The following is a 22,147-nucleotide window of genomic DNA, read 5'->3' as shown; positions in this document are numbered from 1 at the left end:
AGATCTATTGTATCGCCAAAGCAAAGGATGCCCAATATGTCAAAGCCTCAGACGAGGCATGTAAAAATGCCCCTCTCTGACAGCCCTCCTTTCGGCCTCGGCGGATGCTAGCTCGGAAGAAGCACCAGCATGGTTCAGAATGAAGATGGACAAGGGTATAACAAAAATCCAAGAGACACTTTCTGAACGCCTCAGCAAAATTGATGTACTGGTCGATTAACTCCACGAAGACCAGAAAGTCACAAAGGGACGAGTGACAAAGTTAGAAAAAGACCATGCTGACCACCAGGCTGCCATCCTGGACGTCCATGTGGAAGTGGACCAAAAATACAAGAAGTTGGAAGATGCCATCTCTAAACTTGAGGAGAAATGTGATTATTACGAACATTTCCAAAGGCGCTCGAATTTGAGACTGTAGTGGCAGAACATTTTGGAACACAACACATGGCCTGTCTTGATCCTCTCTCTCTCTCTTTCTCCCTTCAATCAATCAATCAATCAATCAATCAATCAATCAATCAATCAATCAATCAATCAATCAAACGTATTTATAAAGCCCTTTTTATATCAGCCGATGTCACAAAGTGCTATCCCTTCTTCCTTCTCCTCCTCCAGGACTGGAGTGAGTGATCACTCTCTGAAGATGGATATCCCAGGCTCCATGCCTCCTCTCATCCTGGAGATGGTGGAAAAGTCATAGGGTCTGGAGAGCCAGGGGGCCGATTCCAGCGGAAGAGGGGCCCCACCAGGCAGCTGCGCAGCCTGTCCCGCAGCTCAGCCCGCGGCAGCCCCCCTGCACCCTCCCCTTAGACGGGGGTCCACTGCCACCCCTCAGGCATGGACAGCCAGAAGTCATGACTACAGATGGAGCCAGCACAGAATAGAATAACATTTTATAAAGAACCCTGTCTGTGCGTGTTTTTAAATGTTTCTTAACTGGGTGTGGGTCCACCATTAGGCTGAATATAAGATTGTGGTGGGACTTTAAGAGCAGCATTTCAGTGGACCTGGGACTATAGCAGGTCATGTTCCAAAAACGTATTTTTTGTTATTGAGAGACCCTTTCATTTTTATTTTGTTTTAATTTTATTTAACCAGGTAGGCCAGTTGAGAACAAGTTCTCATTTACAACTATGACCTGGCCAAGATAAAGCAAAGCAGTGCGACAAAAACAACAGAGTTACACATAAACAAACGTACGGTCAATAACACAATAGAAAAATCTATGTACAGTGTGTGCAAATGTAGAAGAGTAGGGAGGTATGCAATAAATAGGCCATAGAGGTGAAATTATTACAATTTAGCGTTAACACTGGAGTGATGGATGTGCAGATGATGATGTGCATGTAGAGATACTGGGGTGCAAGAGGGTAAGTAGTTCTATGAGGATGAGGTAGTTGGGTGTGCTATTTACAGATTGGCTATGTACAGTAATCGGTAAACTGCTCTGACAGCTGATGCTTAACGTTAGAGAGGGAGATATAAGACTCCAGCTTCAGTGATTTTTGCAGTTCGTTCCAGTCATTGGCAGCAGAGACCTGAAAGGAAAGGCGGCCAAAGTAAGTGTTGGCTTTGGGGATGACCAGTGAAATATACCTGCTGGAGCGTGAGCTACGGGTGGGTGTTGTTATGGTGACCAGTGAGCTGAGATAAGGCGGCGCATTACCTAGCATAGACTTATAGATGACCTGGAGCCAGTGGGTTTGGTGACAAATATGTAGTGAGGGCCAGCCAACGAGAGCGTACAGGTCGCAGTGGTAGGTGGTATATTGGGCTTTAGTGACAAAATGGCACTGTGATAGACTACATCCAATTTGCTGAGTGGAGTGTTGGAGGCTATTTTGTAAATGACATCGCCGAAGTCAAGGATCGGTAGGATAGTCAGTTTTATGAGGGTATGTTTGGCAGCATGAGTGAAGGAGGCTTTGTGGCGAAATAGGAAGCCAATTCTAGATTTAATTTTGGATTGGAGATGTTTAATATGAGTCTGGAAGGAGAGTTTACAGTCTAACCAGACACCTAGGTAATTGTAGTTGTCCACATATTCTAAGTCAGAACCGTCCAGAAATGTGATGCTAGTCAGCAATCGGTTGAAGAGCATGCACTTAGTTTTACTTCCATTTAAAAGCAGTTGCAGGCCTTGGAAGGAGTGTTGTATGGCATTGAAGCTCGTTTGAAGGTTTGTTAGCATAGTGACCAAAGAAGGGCCAGATGTATACAGAATGGTGTCGTCTGCGTAGAGGTGGATCAGAGAATCACCAGCAGCAAGAGCGACATCATTGATGTATACAGAGAAAAGAGTCGGCCCAAAAATCTAACCCTGTGGCACCCCCATAGAGACTGCCAGAGGTCCAGACAACAGGCCCTCCGATTTGACACACTGAACTCTATCTGAGAAGTAGTTGGTGAACCAGGCGAGGCAGTCATTTGAGAAGCTATGGCTATTGAGTCTGCCGATAAGAGTGCGGTGATTGACAGAGTCGAAAGCCTTGGCTAGGTCGATGAAGATGGCTGCACAGTACCGTTTTTTATCATTGGCAGTTATGATATCATTTAGGACCTTGAGCGTGGCTGAGGTACACCCATGACCAGGGCAAGTTGCTACAGGGGGTGCTGAGATGTTGGCTGGGGTAGGTGTAGCTAGGTGGAAAGCATGGCCAGCCGTAGAAAAATGCTTATTGAAATTATCGATTATCGTAGCTTTATCGGTGGTGACAACATTTTAAGGGTTTATAATCAAAAAACTTTTTGGGACGGGGGGTTCTGTAATGTTTTTTGGGCCCCTCAGTCTAGTTTAAAACATACATATATATATATAGGTCAATCATCGTGCTTTATGCGTCTCATATTCTTGGTTTAAAAAATCCAACAAATGGGGTAAGTGCCGGTGAGCTCAGTGTTGTGGGCGTTGGGTGGAATCGGTGACCAGACCTGAGAATAACCACATTAATGGGCCAGGATTTCCTGTTTTGTGACAGTATATGCTCTTCTCTGTCATTGTAACTCTAACACCGGAAACTTGTAGAAGATCACACATTGATCTCTTGTACATGGAGGTAGCATTGCCAGAGCCTCTCAATTTTGGTTCATCAGAATTTTAGTTTTGCTCATCATTTGTATTGTAACTTGAAAACAGTTAAATCTGGGGTAAATATTGCAATAATTTACTGCCAAGTGTTGGCGATAATCTTACCTGATATTGGAGGACATTACAAGGATCAAGATGGTGACAATTCTACTCTTTATGGCATTAGGTGAGCATTACAGTAACTAAGTTTTCATAAAGGTCTTTCAAGTGCCTTACATGAACAACAATATACTATATATAGATTGGTATCTGTGACTTCTGCTTTATCCAAGTACAGTATGATATTGTCTCTGTCCAGCGTAGCCTTGTTTCAATAGCTTAGGATGTATATATTGGATATTAATGTCTGCAACGCAATTTTAACAGGCTAATTTGTGGATTCTGGTATCCATGAACGTTGCTAACGAATGACTTGTTTCAGAGTCACAAAATCAAACCAACCTAGAACAAAGGACTCATTCCTATTTCCAGTTCTCATTACCGCTTTCTAGTCTCACACAGCTGGGACTTACAAGTTAGAAGTTGATGTGCTTGGTGTACATATCCCAGAAAGGTTGTGCAATCTTGCAATTATTAACTTTGATAGAAAACCTATCAAAATAGATAGGATCTTGAAACCGTGGAGAGGGAAACACCTGTCCATCTACGGGAAAATTACACTGATTAATTCTCTAGTGATATCGCAGTTTACATATTTATTCATGGCTGTACTGACTCGAGGAGTCTGTTTTTCCAGCAGGCTACTAAAAGAGGCACATCCAATGTTCTAAAGGGGGCTTTTTGGTGTTATACAGATTAAAACCAATCATTTTCGGTGGATTGACAATGGAACCCTGTTTAAAGTATCCTCCTTTTAAATGAAGAGGCAGAACAAATATTACAGAAAACAATATGGCTAAACTCCAATGTACTGAAAACAATTTATTTGAACAAATGTACAAGAAAGGTATCATGTTTATGAATCAGATTGTGAATAAGGATGGTAAAAATTGTCACACAAGCAATTAACATACGTATACTGATACAAAAGCGCATGTAACGATGTGTGCTGAGAGTCGGGAAGCGAGTTCAGTGAGTGAGTGTTTAAATAAATAAACACAACATAATACAAAAATAAGAAACACGAACAATGCACAGAACTGACACAGAAACACCTGGGGAAGGAACCAAAGGAAGTGACAAACAGTTGAAGTCAGAAGTTTACATACACCTTAGACAAATACATTTAAACTCAGTTTTCACAATTCCTGACTAATCCTAGTAAAAATTCCCTGTCTTAGGTCAGTTAGGATCATCACTTTATTTTAAGAATGTGAAATGTCAGAATAATAGTAGAGAGAATGATTTATTGCAGCTTTTATTTCTTTCATCACATTCCCAGTGGATCAGAAGTTTACATACACTCAATTAGTGTTTGGTAGCATTGCCTTTAAATTGTTTAACTTGGGTCAAACGTTTCTGGTAGCCTTCCACAAGCTTCCCACAATAAGTTGGATGAATTGTGGCCCATTCCTCCTGACAGAGCTGGTGTAACTGAGTCAGGTGTGTAACTGAGTCAGGTTTGTAGGCCTCCTTGCTCGCACACGCTTTTTCAGTTCTGCCCACAAATGTTCTATAGGATTGAGGTCACGGCTTTGTGATGGCCACTCCAATACCTTGACTTTGTTGTCCTTAAGCCATTTTGCTACAACTTTGGAAGTATGCTTGGGGTCATTGTTCATTTGGAAGACCCATTTGCGACCAAGCTTTAACTTTCTGACTGATGTCTTGAGATGTTGCTTCAATATATCCACATAATTTTCCACCTCATGATGCTATTTATTTTGTGAAGTACACCAGTCCCTCCTGCAGCAAAGCACCCCCACAACATGATGCTGCCACCCCCATGCTTCATGGTTGGGATGGTGTTCTTCGGCTTGCAAGCCACCCCTTTTTTCCTCCAAACATAGCGACGGTCATTATGGCCAAACAGTTCTATTTTTGTTTCATCAGATCAGAGGACATTTCTCCAAAAAGTACAATCTTTGTCCCCATGTGCAGTTGCAAACCGTAGTCTGGCTTATTTATGGCGATTTTGGAGCAGTGGCTTCTTCCTTGCTGAGTGGCCTTTCAGGTTATGTCAATATAGGACTCGTTTTACTGTGGATATACAGTTGAAGTCGGAAGCTTACATACACTTAGGTTGGAGTCATTAAAACTTGTTTTTCAACCACTCCACAAATTTCTTGTTAACAAACTATAGTTTTGGCAAGTGGGTTAGGACATCTACTTTGTGCATGACACAAATCATTTTTCCAACAATTGTTTACAGACAAATAAATTCACTTATAACTCACTGTATCACAATTCCAGTCGGTCAGAAGTTTACATACACTAAGTTGACTGTGCCTTTAAACAGCTTGGAAAATTCCAGAAAATGATGTCATGGCTTTAAAAGCTTTTGATAGGCTAATTGACATCATTTGAGTCAATTGTAGGTGTACCTGTGGATGTATTTCAAGGCCTACCTTCAAACTCAGTGCCCCTTTGCTTGACATCATGTGAAAATCAAAAGAAATCAGCCAAGTCTGGTTAATCCTTGGGAGCAATTTCCAAACGCTTAAAAGTACCACGTTTATCTGTACAAACAATAGTACGCAAGTATAAACACCATGGGAAAAAAAGAAATGAATGAAGTAGATTGTCGTCCTCCAATTAAAAACCACAAATGTCTTAAAATGACTTAAGATCGAAAGGTTTGACATCTCTCGCATAAATTTCAAGAAGTTGGGAACAGATGTTTTTGTCCCAATGCAATGGCATCGGGTTTATGAACTGACATACAAAACAACAATTGACGCATTAATCCGTACTTTTCAACTTAAACTATTATATACAATTCCGCCACAGAAGTAATGCTACAAATAATGCTACCAAGAAGGAGAGTGATGGAGTGCTGCATCAGATGACCTGGCCTCCACAACCACCCAATCTCAACCCAATTGAGATGGTTTGGGATGGAGTTGGACTGCTGTGAAGGAAAAGCAGCCAACAAGTGCTAAGCATATGTGGGAATTCCTTCAAGACTGTTGGAAAAGCATTCCAGTTGAAGCTGGTTGAGAAAATGCCAAGAGTGTGCAAAACTGTCATCAAGGCAAAGGATGGCTACTTTGAAGAATCTCAAATTTAAAATATATTTTGATTGGTTTACACTTTTTTGGTTACTACATGATCCCATCCCATGTTTTTTTCATAGTTTTGATGTCTTCACTATTATTCTACAATATAGAAAATAGTAAAAATAAAGAAAAACCCTGGAATGAATAGTTGTGTCCAAACTTTTGACTGGTACTGTATATATACAGTGCCTTGCGAAAGTATTCACCCCTTGGCATTTTTCCTATGTTGTTGCCTTACAACCTGTAATTAAAATAGTTTTTTGGGGGGGTTGTATCATTTGATTTACACAACATGCCTACCACTTCGAAGATGCAAAATATTTTTTATTGTGAAAAAAAACAAGAAATAAGACAAAAAAACTGAAAACTTGAGCGTGCCTAACTGTTCACCCCCCCAAAGTAAATACTTTGTAGAGCCACCTTTTGCAACAATTACAGCTGCAAGTCTCTTGGGATATGTCTCTATAAGCTTGGCACATCTAGCCACTGGGATTTTTGACCATTCTTCAAGGCAAAACTGCTCCAGCTCCTTCAAGTTGGATGGGTTCCTGCTGGTGTACAGCAATCTTTAAGTCATACCACAGATTCTCAATTGGATTGAGGTCTGGGCTTTGACTAGGCCATCCCAAGACATTTAAATGTTCCCCCTTAAACCGCTTGAATGTTGCTTTAGCAGTATGCTTAGGGTCATTTTCCTGCTGGAAGATGAACCTCCGTCCCAGTCTCAAATCTCTGGAAGACTGAAACAGGTTCCCTCAAGAATTTCCCTGTATTTTGCGCCATCCATCATTCCTTCAATTATGACCAGTTTCCCAGTCCCTGATGATGAAAAACATCCCCATGGTGTTCTCAGGGTGATGAGAGGTGTTGGGTTTGTGCCAGACATAGCGTTTTCCTTGATGGCCAAAAAGCTCAATTTTAGTCAGAGTACCTTCTCTTATGTTTTGGGAATCTCCCACATGCCTTTTGGCGAACACCAAACGTGTTTGCTTATTTTTTTCTTTAAGCAATGGCTTTTTTCTGGCCCCTCTTCCATAAAGCCCAGCACTGTGGAGTGTACGGCTTAAAGTGGTCCTATGGACAGATAATCCAATCTCTGCTATGGAGCTTTGCAGCTCCTTCAGGGTTATCTTTCGTCTCTTTGTTGCCTCTCTGATTAATGCCCTCCTTACCTGATCTGTGATTTTTAGTGGGCGGCCCTGTCTTGGCAGGTTTGTTGTGGTGCCATATTCTTTCCATTTTTTAATAATGGATTATATGGTGCTCCGTGGGATGTTCAAAGATTCTGATATTTTTTTTATAACCCTACCCTGATCTGTACTTCTCCACAACTTTGTCCCTGACCTGTTTGGAGAGCTCCTTGGTCATCATGGTGCTGCTTGCTTGGTGGTGCCCCTTGCTTGGTGGTGCCCCTTGCTTGGTGGTGTTGCAGACTCTGGGGCCTTTCAGAACAGGTGTATATATACTGAGATCATGTGACAGATCATGTGACACTTAGATTGCACACAGGTGGACTTTATTTAATTAATTATGTGACGTCTGAAGGTAATTGGTTGCACCAGATCTTATTTAGGGGCTTCATAGCAACTGGGGTGAATACATATGCACGCACCACTTTTCTGTTTTTATTTTGTTTAATTTTGTAAAAAGTATTTTTTTTCATTTCACTTCACCAATTTGGACTATTTAGTGTATGTCCATTACATGAAATCCAAATAAAAATCCATTTAAATTACAGGTTGTAATGCAACAAAATAGGGGGTGAATTGTTTTGCAAGGCACTGTATATCATTTTTTATATTTTCCACCAAGTCCTCCAACTAGAATCTAGAACTAGAAACTAGAATCTCAGTAAATGTAACACAAGCTATATCTGACATACGTTTTGCATTAGCTTGGTGGTAGTTTATCCAAATTAAAATCTTATTTTCAGTAGTTATTTACTCTTTTGACATGTAGCGGTGTAGCTAACTCCTGAAACTACCCACTGTCTTTTTTTTCTGTCCTGAACCACTGGGCTAAGCCGATGCACTCTCCTATCTGGCTAACATAGATCTCCCTACACTGTTAACATCTGACTCTAGAGTTAAGTATTCTTCCAGTCATGTTTTTTTTTTTTTACATTTTGTGTTACATGACATTTCAGATTTACATATGATAATTTTTCAGGAGGACGTTTTGATGTAATGAATTACTTTTTCAAAGTAACTTTAGTTACGCGAACTATATTTCTCTCAACGGCAGCTTTACAGTAGCTCAACTTCTTCCTCCAGTGTAACATAATTGGTAGCTTCGTAAACTATATTTTCAGAATAGTTCTCCAACACTGCTGACATATTATATAAGGAAATAACATTAGTCAACATCAAGTGGAGAAACTTTTTCACAAAGTAAAGTGTTGAGAGTCATTTAATAGCATTTTGCAGAAAGCAGGATTAGCCAATTTTAAACAAAGGAAGAGTGCCATATTGTGTGAAACTGATTCTAAAAATGTAAAAGTTTCACTTGTATAGCAAACTGTTGGTGTGTGACTCTGGCAAGTGTTAACCACAACAAGTCAACTGCTCTACATGAGAAGTACATCTCTAACAGGGCAGTTTCACAAAGGAAATTATTGAGCTTGACAGACAGTGCATTCAGAAAGTATTCAGACCACTTCACTTTTTCCACATTTTCCAAGCTTGGCACACCTGTATTTGGGGAGTTTCTCCCGTTCTTCTCTCCAGATCGTTTCAAGCTGTGTCAGGATAAATGGATGCTGCACAGCTATTTTCAGGTCTCTCCAGAGATGCTCGATTGGGTTCAAGTCCGAGCTCTGGCTGGGCCACTCAAGGACATTCAGAGAAGTGTCCCGAAGCAGCTCCTGCGTTGTCTTGGTTGTGGTCCTGAGCTCTCTCTGGAGCAGGTTTTCATCAAGGATCTCTCTGTACTTTGCTTCGTTCATCTTTCCCTCGATCCTGACTAGTCTCCCAGTCCCTGACGCTGAAAAACATCCTCACAGCATGATGCTGCCACCACCATGATTCACCATAGAGATGGTATTGGCCAGGTGATGATCGGTGCGTGGTTTCCTCCACACGTGACACTTGGCATTCAGGCCAAAGAGTTCCATCTTGGTTTCATTAGACCAGAGAATCTTGTTTCTCATGGTCTCAGAGTCCTTTAGGTGCCTTTTGGCAGACTCCAAACGGGCTGTAATGTACCTTTTACTGAGGAGCGGCTTCCGTCTGGCCACTCTACCATAAAGGCCTTATTGGTGGACTGCTGCAGAGATTGTTGTCCTTCTGGAAGGTTCTCCCATCTCCGAAGAGGAACTCTGGAGCTCTGTCAGAGTGACCATCGGGTTCTTGGTCACCGCCCTGACCAAGGCCCTTCACCCCCATTTGCTCAGTTAGGCCAGGCGGCCAGCTATAGGAAGAGTCTTGGTGCTTCAAAACATAATTTAAGAATGATGGAGGCCACTGTGTTCTTGGGGACCTTCAATGCTGCAGACATTTTTTGGTACCCTTACCCAGATCTGTGCCTCGACACAATCCTGTCTCGGAGGTCTACGGACAATTCCTTCAACCTCATGTCTTCGTTTTTGCTCTGACATGCAATGTCAACTGTGGGACCTTTATATAGACAGTTGTGTGTCTTTCCAAATCATGTCCAATGAATTTAGTTTACCACCGCTGGACTCCAATCAAGTTGTACAAAAATCTCAAGGATGATCAATTGAAACATGATGCACCTGAGCTCAATTTCGAGTCTCGTAGGAGAGGGTCTGAATACTTATTTAAATAAGGTATGTCTGTTTTTATTTTGAATAAATTAGCAAAAATGTCTAAACCTGTTTTCGATTTTGTCATTATGGGGTATGGTGTGTAGATTGATTAGGAAGACAAATTATTTCATCAATTTTAGAATAAATTAAGGGGTGTCAATACTTTCCGACTGCACTGTATAACCATCTGGCTTTACAAATGGTGTAAATACCACAACAGCACATGGAAACATTGTTTGTTTGCTTGGTTTACATTTAAAGTTGTTTATGAATGTGTCAATAACGATCTACATAAAGCGTTATAACATTTACAAATGTAGCAATAACAGTTCATGAGTTAATGGGCAAACATAAAAACCTTGTGATTTTTTTACTGGATGTTATAGTAAGGCGTTATCCATTTAGAAATGTCAACCTCAGGAAATGTGTATTCAATTGTAATGTTTTGGTTGTCTGTGTTTCTCCCCAACAGCTCATCAAATGGTGTTGTGTTCATTGGCAGGTAAGTGTTTATTTACACTGAACGAAAATATAAACACAACATTCAACGATTTTATTGAGTTGCAGTTCATACAAGGAAATCAGTCAATTGAAATACATTCATTAGCCCCTAATCTATGGGTTTCACATGACTGGGAATACAAATATGCATCAGTTGGTCACAGATACCTTAAAAATAAAAGGTAGGGGCGTGGATCAGAAAACCAGTCAGTATCTGGTGTGACCACCACTTGCCTCATGCAGCGCGACATATTTCTTTCAGGCTGTTGATTGTGGCCTATGGAATGTTGTCCGACTCCTCTTCAGTGAATGTGCAAAGTTGCTGCATATTGGCAGGCACTGGAAAATGCTGCCGTACACATAGATCCAGAGCATCCCAAACGTGCTCAATGGGTGACATGTCTGGTGAGTATGCAGACCATGGAAGAACTGTGAAAATTTCAACTTCCAGGAATTGTGTACAGAGCCTTGCGACATGGGGCCGTGCAATATCATGCTGAAAGATGAGTTGATGGCGGCGGATGAATGGAACAACAATGAGGATCTCGTCACGGTATCTCTGTGCATTCAAATTGCCATCGATAAAACTATATTGTGTTCATTGTCCGTAGCTTATGCCTGCCCATACCATAACCCCACCGCCACCATGGGGCACTCTGTTCACAACGTTGACATCAGCAAACCGCTCGCCCATACAATGCGTTAAACGCTGTCTGCCATCTTCCTGGTACAGTTGAAACCGGGATTCATCTGTGAAGAGCACACTTCTCCCATGTGCCAGCAGCCAGGGAAGGTGAGCATTTGCCCACTGAAGACGGTTACGACACCGAACTGCAGTCAGGTCAAGACCCTGGGGAGGACGACGAACACTCAGATAAGCTTCCCTGTGACGGTTTCTGACAAACCTAGTTTCATCAGCTGTCTGGGAGGCTGGTCTCAGATGATCCCACTGGTGAAGAAGCCAGATGTGGAGGTCCTGGATTGGTGTAGTTACACGTCGTCTGCGGTTGTGAAGCCGGTTGGCCGTACTGCCAAATTCTCTAAAACGAAGTTGGAGACTGCTTATGGCAGAGAAGTTAACGTTTAAATCTCTGGCAACAGCTCTGGTGGACATTCATGCAGTCAGCATGACAATTGCACGCTCCCTCAAAACTTGAGGCGACTGTGGCATTGTGTTTTGTGACAAAACTACATATTTTAAAGTGGCCTTTTACTGTCTCCAGCACAAGGGGCACTTGTGTAATGATCATGCTGTTTAATCAGCTGCTTGATATGACACACCTGTCATGTGGATGGATTATCTTGGTGAAGGAGAAATGCTCATTAAGAAGGATGTAAACAAATTTGTGTACAAAAATTTGAAAGAAAAGGCTTTTTGTGCATATGGAACATTTCTGGGATGTTTATTGCAGCTCATGATACATGGGACCAAAACATTACATTTTTGTTCTGCGTACATGTGAACACAAGTCCCCAAAAGGTTTTAAGTAGCATGTTTGAATATCATTTAAAAGTACACATAAAATAAGTCCAAAAAGATTAAGTAGCACGTTTGTAACAAAACTTTGAATAGATCATCTTTGAGCATACCGACAGTTTTAATTTGCTTATTGATCATTATTAATCATTTTTCCTATCATTTCTTTTCCTCTTTGTGAGCTGGTGAAGAGATCAGGCTGGTCAACGGCACTAGTCGCTGCTCGGGGACAGTAGAGATTCTTTACAAGGGCCAGTGGGGACGAGTGTGTGGCCAGAGGTGGGACATAAACGATGCCAATGTGGTGTGTGGCCAGCTGGGCTGTGGGAGGGCTGTGAGTGTCCAAGGTAGTGCCCACATAGGTCAGGGTAGTGGTGGCAGGCCTACTTGGCTGGATGATGTTGGGTGTAAAGGCACTGAGAGCTCCCTCACAGAATGCTCACATGGAGGATTGAAACACCATGACTGTTTACAGGCTCAAGATGCCAGTGTTTTCTGCTCAGGTAAGATAAGTCACTGTGCTGCTATTGTGGTTGATAAAAGAAGAAATACCTTGATTTTAGTTGTGTCAACTTGGCATCAATTTAGTTGAATATTATACTGCAAGGCTTCCATTTCCTCTTTAATTTTCTAATTTCATTCCTAGTTAAACCTAATATCAGACTGGTCAATGGGAGTGACCTCTGCTCTGGGAGGGTGGAGGTCTATCAAACTGGTCACTGGCGAACCGTGTGTGACGACGTGTGGGACTTGACTGACGCTGCTGTGGTTTGCAGACAGCTTGGCTGTGGGAGAGCTGATAGTGCCCCAGAGAGGGCCTACTTTGGTCAGGGCAGTGGGCCCATCTGGCAGGATGATGTTGGCTGCTCTGGCTGGGAGTGCTCCATCACACAGTGCCCACACACAGGAGGAGGAACATATAACTGTAATCATGGTAACGACGCAGGTGTTATTTGTTCAGGTAAGGGAGTCTCTTTGCCTTGTCTAGACTTGAGTTTTATCAGCATTTGGTTTGAATGGTTTGAATTGTGCAGAAAGGTCTCATCATAGAGAAAATCCTAAAAAGCATATTACTGCAGTATTATAGCCTGCTCTGCCACCTAGTGGAGAGTTGACCGTTGCACAAAGAAACTTAACCCAGGCCTGACTTTGTGCTATATGACCAGATGGGGGCAGCCTAGAACAGAGCATGTGTCTAAGACAGTATGAAGATGAGCAGATACAGTGCCTTCAGAATGTATTCATACCCTTTGAGTTATATATATATACCACATTGTTGTGTTACAGCCTCAATTAAACATTTATTAAATTGATTATTTCTCTCACTCATCTACACACAATAGCCCGTAATGATTAAGGGAAAACATGTTTTTAGAAATGTTTCAAATATATTGAAAATGAAATACAGAAATATCTCATTTACATAAGTATTCACACCCCTGAGTCAATACATGTTAGAATCGCCTTTGGCAGTGATTACAGCTGTAAGTTTTTCTGGGTAAATCTCGAAGAGCTTTGCACACCTGGATGGTACAATTTTTGCATATTACATTCAATGTCGTCTTGGTAAGCAACTCCTGTGTATATTTGGCTTTGTGTTTTAAGTTATTGTTCTGTTGAAAGATTAATTTGCCTCCCAGTGTTTGTTGGAAAGCAGACTGAACCAGGTTTCCTCAAGGATTTTCCCATTGCTTAACTCTATTTCGTTTATTTTTCTTCCCTAAAAAACTCCCTAGTCCTTACCGATGACAAGCATACCCATAACACACTGGAGGTTGGTGGCACCTTAATTGGGGAGGATGGGTTCATGGTAATGGCTGGAGCGGAATGGTGTCAAATACATCAAACACATGGTTTCAATGTGTTTGATGCCATTCCATTCGCTCGGTTCCAGCCATTATAATGAGCCGTCCTCCTCTCATTAGCCTCCACTGCCATAACATGAGGCAGCCAGTTGTACTCAGTGATGTGTTGTGTTGGATTAGCCCCAAACATAACACTTTGTATTCAAGAAATAAAGTTCATTTATTTGCCACATTTTTTGCAGTTTTACTTTAGTGCAAACAAGATGCATGTTTTGGAATATTTGTATTCTATACAGGCTTCATTCTTTTCACTCTGTCATTTAGATTATTATTGTGGAGTAACTACAATGTTGTTGTTCCATCCTCAGTTTTCTCCTATTACAGCCATTAAACAATGTAACTGTTTTAAAGTCACACTTCGTTGGCCTCCTGGTGAAATCGTTGAGCGGTTTCCTTCCTCTCCAGCAACTGAGTTAGGAAGGTCGCTTGTATCTTTTTACATTTACATTACATTTAAGTCATTTAGCAGACGCTCTTATCCAGAGCGACTTACAAATTGGTGCATTCACCTTATGATATCCAGTGGAACAACCACTTTACAATAGTGCATCTAAATCTTTTAAGGGGGGGGGGGGGGTTTAGAAGGATTACTTTATCCTATCCTAGGTATTCCTTAAAGAGGTGGGGTTTCAGGTGTCTCCGGAAGGTGGTGATTGACTCCGCTGTCCTGGCGTCGTGAGGGAGCTTGTTCCACCATTGGGGTGCCAGAGCAGCGAACAGTTTTGACTGGGCTGAGCGGGAACTGTGCTTCCTCAGAGGTAGGGGGGCCAGCAGGCCAGAGGTGGATGAACGCAGTGCCCTTGTTTGGGTGTAGGGCCTGATCAGAGCCTGAAGGTATGGAGGTGCCGTTCCCTTCACAGCTCCGTAGGCAATCACCATGGTCTTGTAGCGGATGCGAGCTTCAACTGGAAGACAGTGGAGAGAGCGGAGGAGCGGGGTGACGTGAGAGAACTTGGGAAGGTTGAACACCAGACGGGCTGCGGCGTTCTGGATGAGTTGTAGGGGTTTAATGGCACAGGCAGGGAGCCCAGCCAACAGCGAGTTGCAGTAATCCAGACGGGAGATGACAAGTGCCTGGATTAGGACCTGCGCCGCTTCCTGTGTGAGGCATGGTCGTACTCTGCGAATGTTGTAGAGCATGAACCTACAGGATCGGGTCACCGCCTTGATGTTAGTGGAGAACGACAGGGTGTTGTCCAGGATCACGCCAAGGTTCTTAGCACTCTGGGAGGAGGACACAAGGGAGTTGTCAACCGTGATGGCGAGATCATGGAACGGGCAGTCCTTCCCCGGGAGGAAGAGCAGCTCCGTCTTGCCGAGGTTCAGCTTGAGGTGGTGATCCGTCATCCACACTGATATGTCTGACAGACATGCAGAGATGCGATTCGCCGCCTGGTTATCAGAAGGGGGAAAGGAGAAGATTAATTGTGTGTAGTCTGCATAGCAATGATAGGAGAGACCATGTGAGGATATGACAGAGCCAAGTGACTTGGTGTATAGCGAGAATAGGAGAGGGCCTAGAACAGAGCCCTGGGGGACACCAGTGGTGAGTGGGTGTATTGATACACCATCCAAAGTGTAATTAATAACTGCATCATGCTCAAAGGGATATTCAGTGCCTGCTTTATTTTATTTTTACCCATCTAACAATAGGTGCCCTTCTTTGCGAGGCGTTGGAAAACCTCCCTGGAATTTGTGGTTGAATCTGTGTATGAAGTTCACTGCTCGACTGAGGGACCTTACAGATAGTTTTATGTGCAGGGTACAGAGATGAAGTAGTCATTCAAAAATCATGTTGAACACAATTATTCCACACAGAATGCAACTTATGTGACTTAAGCAAATTTTTACTACTGAACTTATTTAGGCTTGCCAAAACAAAGGGGTTGAATACTTATTGACTCAAGACACTTCAGCTTTCATTTTATATTCATTTGTTTAAAAAACTCAGAAAACATAATTACACAGTATTGTTTGTAGTCCAGTGACACAAAATGTCAATGTTAATCTATTTTAAAATCAGGCTGAAACACAACAAAATGTGGAAAAAGGAGTGTAAATACTTTCTGAAGGCACCCCAGGTTGTGGTTACTGTTGCCTGACTAAATGACATCTCTTTGACCAACAGGTGTTGTCTTGCAGAAGCCTTCACTCTACACAGACCCGTCCTATTCTGCCTTCTTGCATGGAGAGGAGGTCCAACTCACCTGCACTCTTCCATTCCGTATCCTCTGTAATGCTGTGGAATTCATCTTCTATCTGAATGGAGACTCCGTCATGAATGTGACCGTTGGATCCTCACAGCCCAGGGCTACTTTAACAAAGTTTAAGATGGACGATTCACACCAGGGCAGTTACAGCTGTCTCTACAGAACCCTCTCCAACAGCCAAGCCATCAGCTCCCCTTACAGCAACGTTACTAAAGGTGAGGTGGTAGTTGGAAACAAGTGCTGCCTAATCTATATATTTAAGATTCATAGCCTTGATAGAGATGAGCGATGGACTACCTTGTCCATCATACACACCTTTCTCAGTTTCAAGGTGTGAAAATGGAATCACATTACTGTCATATTGCTGTTTACTTCCTTTCCAGTGGTCCTGCTACAGCCCAACATCTCTCTCAGTCCTCCAAATGGAGGGATGTTTTGGGAACCTCATGGGCCAGAGGTGATCAGGGGCCACAGCTTCTCCATCACCTGCTCCATTCAGCCACAGTATCCTGGAGGCCTCTTCTATCTGGACTTCTCTGGGTCCAACAGAACAGAGACTACGCCAGCAGTCAACCACTCTGCCTCCTTCCACTTCCCTGTTGCGGAGTATACAGACCAGGGGAAATACAGCTGCAGCTATGGAGTCAACATCTCCACCCGGTCATTCAGGTCGGCTAAGAATGAACTAGCTGTCACCATTAGAGGTAAAATAACACATGCTTTAAAAAAAAGTTTTTCAAAATGGCTTTTACGTGACATTCACCCCTAAGAGAGAAATATCACAGCATTGTAACATGAATTATCATCCTTCATCACTTTTTTTTGTTTTTATATCATATGAATTTGCCATCTACAAGTCTTGATCTGTAGGTCTAAACCTTGAAATACCTACCTTTTCCTCAGCATTCATGGTCCCCATCATTGTCTCTGGAGGGACTGGTGGGGTAGCACTCCTGTTTCTGCTTCTTCTAGTCATCTGTCTGGTCAGCAGGAGGAGCAGAAAGCCATCTACAGAGATTGACCAGAGTGAATGTAAGTGATATGACTATACTGTAAATAAAGGCTGGATCTGAACTTATTTAACACCTTGAGCTTGAAAAGTTGCGTTAAGCAGAATCTCAAAATTGACTTAAAGACTTTTGTCGACATCATTTTGTTCGGATGTTTTTATTTATTTTTTATCCCCAGAGTTTCCTGTTGCGAATATTAATGAGCCAATTGTTATGCAACAGGTATTGACAACAGACACAACAGAGGCAAGGACAACAAAGTAGAAGAGGAGGAGGACTATGTGAATGTTGACAACGTCTGTGACGAGAGAAGTCTGGAGCGGGGGAAGGGTGAAAAGAAGAATGGGAAGGAAAAAGGGCACAGCTATGGGAAAACGGAGGATGTCCGTTTCAATGAGGAGGGTGAAAGGGAGGGAAACGATGGAAGAAAGCGTGTTTGTGGTGGGTCTCATGAGAAAATGAATAGTGCAGACGACGAGGAAGACAGAGACATTAGTATAATCTATGACAATGTTGTAGCACATGACGTGAATGAAGACATTTATCAAAACTATTAGGAGAAGTAACAGTGTATGTCACTAAAGTAACTCATTGGCATCAACACATTGATTTGTAAATAAAGTTAAGTAATAATAATTCAGATGCAATAGTATAGCAACTACGGTTGCTATAGTTGACACTTAAATTAGACATATGACATAATGGTATTGCTCCATTTTATTTAGCTTTTTGTAACCAATCGAAATGTTCAGCATATTTGAGCCATTGGGTCAAATTCCGAACTGTCGTTTTTTTGTATGCGTTGGTGGGGTGTCACTTTCTGTGTCTTTGATCAGTTCCAGTGCTGTTGAGGAACTAGCATTATGTATAAACTGTTGGTTGTTTGCACTAAACTGAACAGGATTCTCATTGCGTGCTTTTGAGTTGAACTTTTATATGTCTCCACTTCTTCTTTGAAGAGGAGTAGAAGGTGTTCAACCAAGTGAGAAAAGGTCCAACCATAAAAATCATATGAGCACTGGGAAGTAAAAGGTGACTCGACTCACTATTTTGGGCCTTTGCCTTCCTAATCCACTTCCGTGGGTTAAGACCATCAAGCTCTCGCTTTTCACTCTCCCTGGTTTATCTATGAATCCTACAAGGCACATGGGCTTTACTGAGAACAAAACTGTCTACCCTAGATGCAACAGCACAAATGAGGGAGTGACAGAGGAGCTGTGCACAGGAAATGCGTCCTCGTATAAGAGTAAAATCACCAGTAGATTCACCAGACAATCTGCGACAGAGACTGGTCATCACACGTTTTACCAGAAAGATTGTTCGGTTCTACAAGAGAAAATACCTTCCTTTATTTCTGACATGAAGATCAATATATTGAGAAGTCTCCTATCTGACAATGGGTGAGTTTAACTTGCAAAACGTGCAATTCAATTTCATATCTGTCAACAAAGGGAGAACACTGCTTTGCTTGAAATTAATGTTTTTAAAACCTGATATGGATAGGGGGCAGTATTTTCCCGGCTGGATGAAAAAACGTACCCGATTTTAAACTGGTTACTACTCTTGCCCAGAAACGAGAATATGCATATTATTAGTGATTTGGATAGAAAACACTGAAGTTTCTAAAACTGTTTGAATGGTGTCTGAGTATAACAGAACTCATATGGCAGGCAAAAACCTGAGAAAAAGTCAACCAGGAAGTGTAGGATCTGAGAAATGTAGTTCTTCTTTCTAGTCCCTTTCGAAACTACAGTATCTGTGCTGATACGTTGCACTTTCTAAGGCTTCTATTGGCTGTCTAAAGCCTTCAGAAAGTGGATTGAGCCTTCTCCTGTCTCTGGGCAGAATATAGGAGCTCAGTTACTGAGTGGTCTGCCTGAGGACAAAGAGATTGGATATGCGCATTCCCGCGAGCACGCTGTTTTTTCTTTTCCTCCTTGAATGAATACACTATTGTCCGGTTGGAAAATTAATGCAATTTTACGTAAAAAATACCATAAATAGATTTTAAACAGCGTTTGACATGCTTCTAAGTACGGTAATGGAACATTTTGACTTTTTGTGTCTCGAATTGCGCTCGCGCGTTACCCTTTGGATACTGACCTGAACGCACGGACAAAACGGAGGTATTTGGACATAACTATGGATTATTTCGAACAAAAACAACATTTCTTGTGGAAGTAGCAGTCCTGGGAGTGCATTCTGACGAAGATCAGCAAAGGTAATACAATATTTCTAATACTAATTCTGAGTTTAGGTTGCCCCGAACTTGGCGGGTGTCTGAGGTATGTACTCAGAATATTGAAAAAATGTGCTTTTGCCGAAAAGCCATTTTAAAATCTGACACAGCGATTGCATAAAGGAGTTCTGTATCTATAATTCTTAAAATAATTGTTATGTATTTTGTCAACGTTTGAGTATTTTTGTAAATTCACCGGCAGTTTTTGGTGGGAATACATTTTCTGAACATCACGCGCCAATGTAAAAAGCTGTTTTTGGATATAAATATGAACTTGATTGAACAAAACATACATGTATTGTATAACATAATGTCCTAGGAGTGTCATCTGATGAAGATCATCAAAGGTTAGTGCTTCATTTAGCTGTGTTTTGGGTTTTATTGACATATGCTTGCTTGGAAAATGGCTGTGTGGTTATTTTGGTCTATGTACTCTCCTAATGTTTTGCTTTCGCTGTAAAGCCTTTTTGAAATCGGACAACGTGGTTGGATTCAGGAGAGGTTTATCTTTCAAATGGTGTAAAATAGTCGTATGTTTGAGAAGACTGAATTGTGGTATTTTAGTTGTTTTTGTATTTCGCGCCATGCGATCCCATTGGCTGTTGGCTAGGGGTTCCGCTGGCGGAACGGGGTTCTGCTAGCGGAACACCTAGATGTAAGAGGTTACAGCTGCTTATTGGATAAAAGTACTCAGGGATGAATCCTACATTCAGTTGAGAAATCTGTATCAAATGTTCATGTCACCTTTAAAGTTTCAAAACTTAGTCAATAGTCAAATTACCTATCAAAGTTCAGTAAAGGGGTGGATTTTCTCAATCAATAACATAGAGCAGCTATTTCAATAGTTATTTCCATGATACAGCCTACAGCAGCAGCCAATGTGTTTAGCCACTTGTCCTTCAGACAAGGATGTGACTGAAAATGTTGTTGCATTGTCTTGTTTGATGTTCAATGCAAAATAAAATGCATTATTATTCCCATACCATTATTATTATTATTATTATAGCAAATCAGACAAAAAGTTATGCAACCCTCTGCCTATTGGCTACTTAGCTTATTCAAGCCTGTCTCAAAATACAACACTGCTCCTTTAAGACATCAAAAAAGAAATTTACCTGACTCGCTCTTCAAAGATGTCTAGAAATATAAACGTTTTGTGCACTTGTAGGAAGCAATCACTCCCCCATTGCTGACCAGAAATGAGCTATAACTGGGCAATAACTCACTAATTAGCAAAGAATAGGCCTATGAACAAACGTGCATGCGGTTCTTCGCTTTGATCTCAACACATGGGTGAGTGAGACCGCGAACACACTTACAGTTGAGGGCACTAAAACATTTTCAGAAAACAGGTTTTGCAGAACAGGTTTTTGTAACAAACTATCAATAGTAGATGCTAGAGCAACTTGTTGTACACGCATTGCAGCAATTTTTCTGCCAAAAACTGTTCAATGCCCGCTTCTGTAAGGTTACATAAGCAGTGCCTTCAGAAAGTAATCACATCCCTTGACTTTTTCCATATTTTCTTGTGTCACAAAGTGGGATTAAAATGTAATTAATTGATATTTTTTGGTCAACAATCTACACAAAATACTCTAATGTCAAAGTGGAAGAAAAATTAAATAATTTCTCAAACAATCATGAAAAATAAAGTTTTATATCTTGATTAGATAAGTATTCAACCCCCTGAGTCAATACATGTTAAAAATCAACATTTTTGCCGAGGAGATCTTAGTTGCGCAATTTTACATCTAACTAAGACGTTTGGTGCAGTATTTCTCAAGTGAAAAAATGTGCATGAAAACAATTTATTCTCTCGTTGAATGACAAACACTTAATTGGAGAATTCCTACTGTTGACCGGTCAACGACGAAGGGGCGTAGACTTCTGCCACAGACTTTGGTTTGCTTCAAGAAAACGAACAGCGGAAAAAAACCTTGCAGAATACCAAAAAACAAACAAAAACAACACAAAATGTCATTATATATGCACAAACCGTTCTGAACTATCTCGAATGTGAATCTTGCGGACGCCTTAACTCTCAACAATAATTTGAGACCCAGACTGAGTCCCGTTTCACAGTTCAGGCAGCATTCCAGAGGCAAAAAGAGAGCCTGAAACTAACAAAATAAAGTTTATGCTTTAGTCTACATGAAGACTGAGTTATCCACGTTTTTAAAGTCAAATTTTAGCTGAAGAAGCTTAAAATATATATTATTTTAGGGGGGGGGGGGGGGTTCTGTGTAGTTGTAAATCAAACATATACATTGTAAACGCCAAACATTTTTTCAATTGAAACTTATTTTAGAAGAAATAGTGAATCGTGCAAGGGTGCCAATACAATTGACCATGTCTGTACATTCATCGCAACCCGTGCTGCTGTTTTCGCCTACCTCCACCCCAGCCCCTAACTGCTTATTGTTCTGCTTTTCTTTTGATAGGGGGGGGGGGCAACCTCTCCCACAGAGGTTGCCTGGTGTGACGGTGTTGACATCATCTGCTCCATCACAACACAGCACTTGGGTGGAACATTGAGATTGAAGAAGACTTCAGGCTCATTCAGAATGGACAAAAACACAAGTAGCAACTCTGTCATCTTCAACATTCCTAAAGTGGACTTTAGCCATGAGGGGTCATACCGATGTCAGTATGAGAGTAGGGTATCCAGTCGAGACTTCAGCTCCCCTCAAAGTGACTCTGTTGAATCCTCTGTTATAGGTGAGCAGCTAAACATTAATGGGTGAACACAATCAGCAAGAGGAACACTGGGTCCCGAGAGTATATGTTCTTTAATGCAAGAGTTTCTCTTCATACTGTATTCTAGCATGGCGTT

At 41.6% G+C, this 22,147-nt stretch overlaps 1 protein-coding gene across 1 annotated transcript; it reads left to right on the top strand.

Moving 5' to 3' along the window:
• The first annotated feature begins 3,019 nt into the window (after positions 1-3,019).
• LOC106607470 (uncharacterized) lies at positions 3,020-20,827 on the top strand. The gene is made up of 8 exons (XM_014204452.3): positions 3,020-3,254; positions 10,485-10,514; positions 12,173-12,493; positions 12,637-12,951; positions 15,984-16,280; positions 16,449-16,769; positions 16,969-17,097; positions 17,298-20,827. The coding sequence occupies exons 1-8, from the start codon at positions 3,224-3,226 to the stop codon at positions 17,630-17,632; spliced, it is 1,779 nt and encodes a 592-aa protein (XP_014059927.1). The 5' UTR covers positions 3,020-3,223; the 3' UTR covers positions 17,633-20,827.
• Positions 20,828-22,147: the final 1,320 nt, after the last annotated feature.

This window comes from Salmo salar, chromosome 06 (assembly GCF_965601325.2).
Source record: "Salmo salar chromosome 06, fSalSal1, whole genome shotgun sequence".
NCBI lineage: Eukaryota > Metazoa > Chordata > Actinopteri > Salmoniformes > Salmonidae > Salmo > Salmo salar.
This window is presented reverse-complemented; position numbering and strand designations above follow the sequence as displayed.

Excerpts from the sequence above, each read along its gene's own strand:
- LOC106607470 (XM_014204452.3), top strand. The coding sequence starts at position 3,224 with ATGGTGACAATTCTACTCTTTATGGCATTAG. Across the intron at positions 12,494-12,636 it reads TGCCAGTGTTTTCTGCTCAG|TTAAACCTAATATCAGACTG; the intron begins GTAAGATAAGTC and ends TTTCATTCCTAG. Across the intron at positions 16,770-16,968 it reads ACTAGCTGTCACCATTAGAG|CATTCATGGTCCCCATCATT; the intron begins GTAAAATAACAC and ends CCTTTTCCTCAG.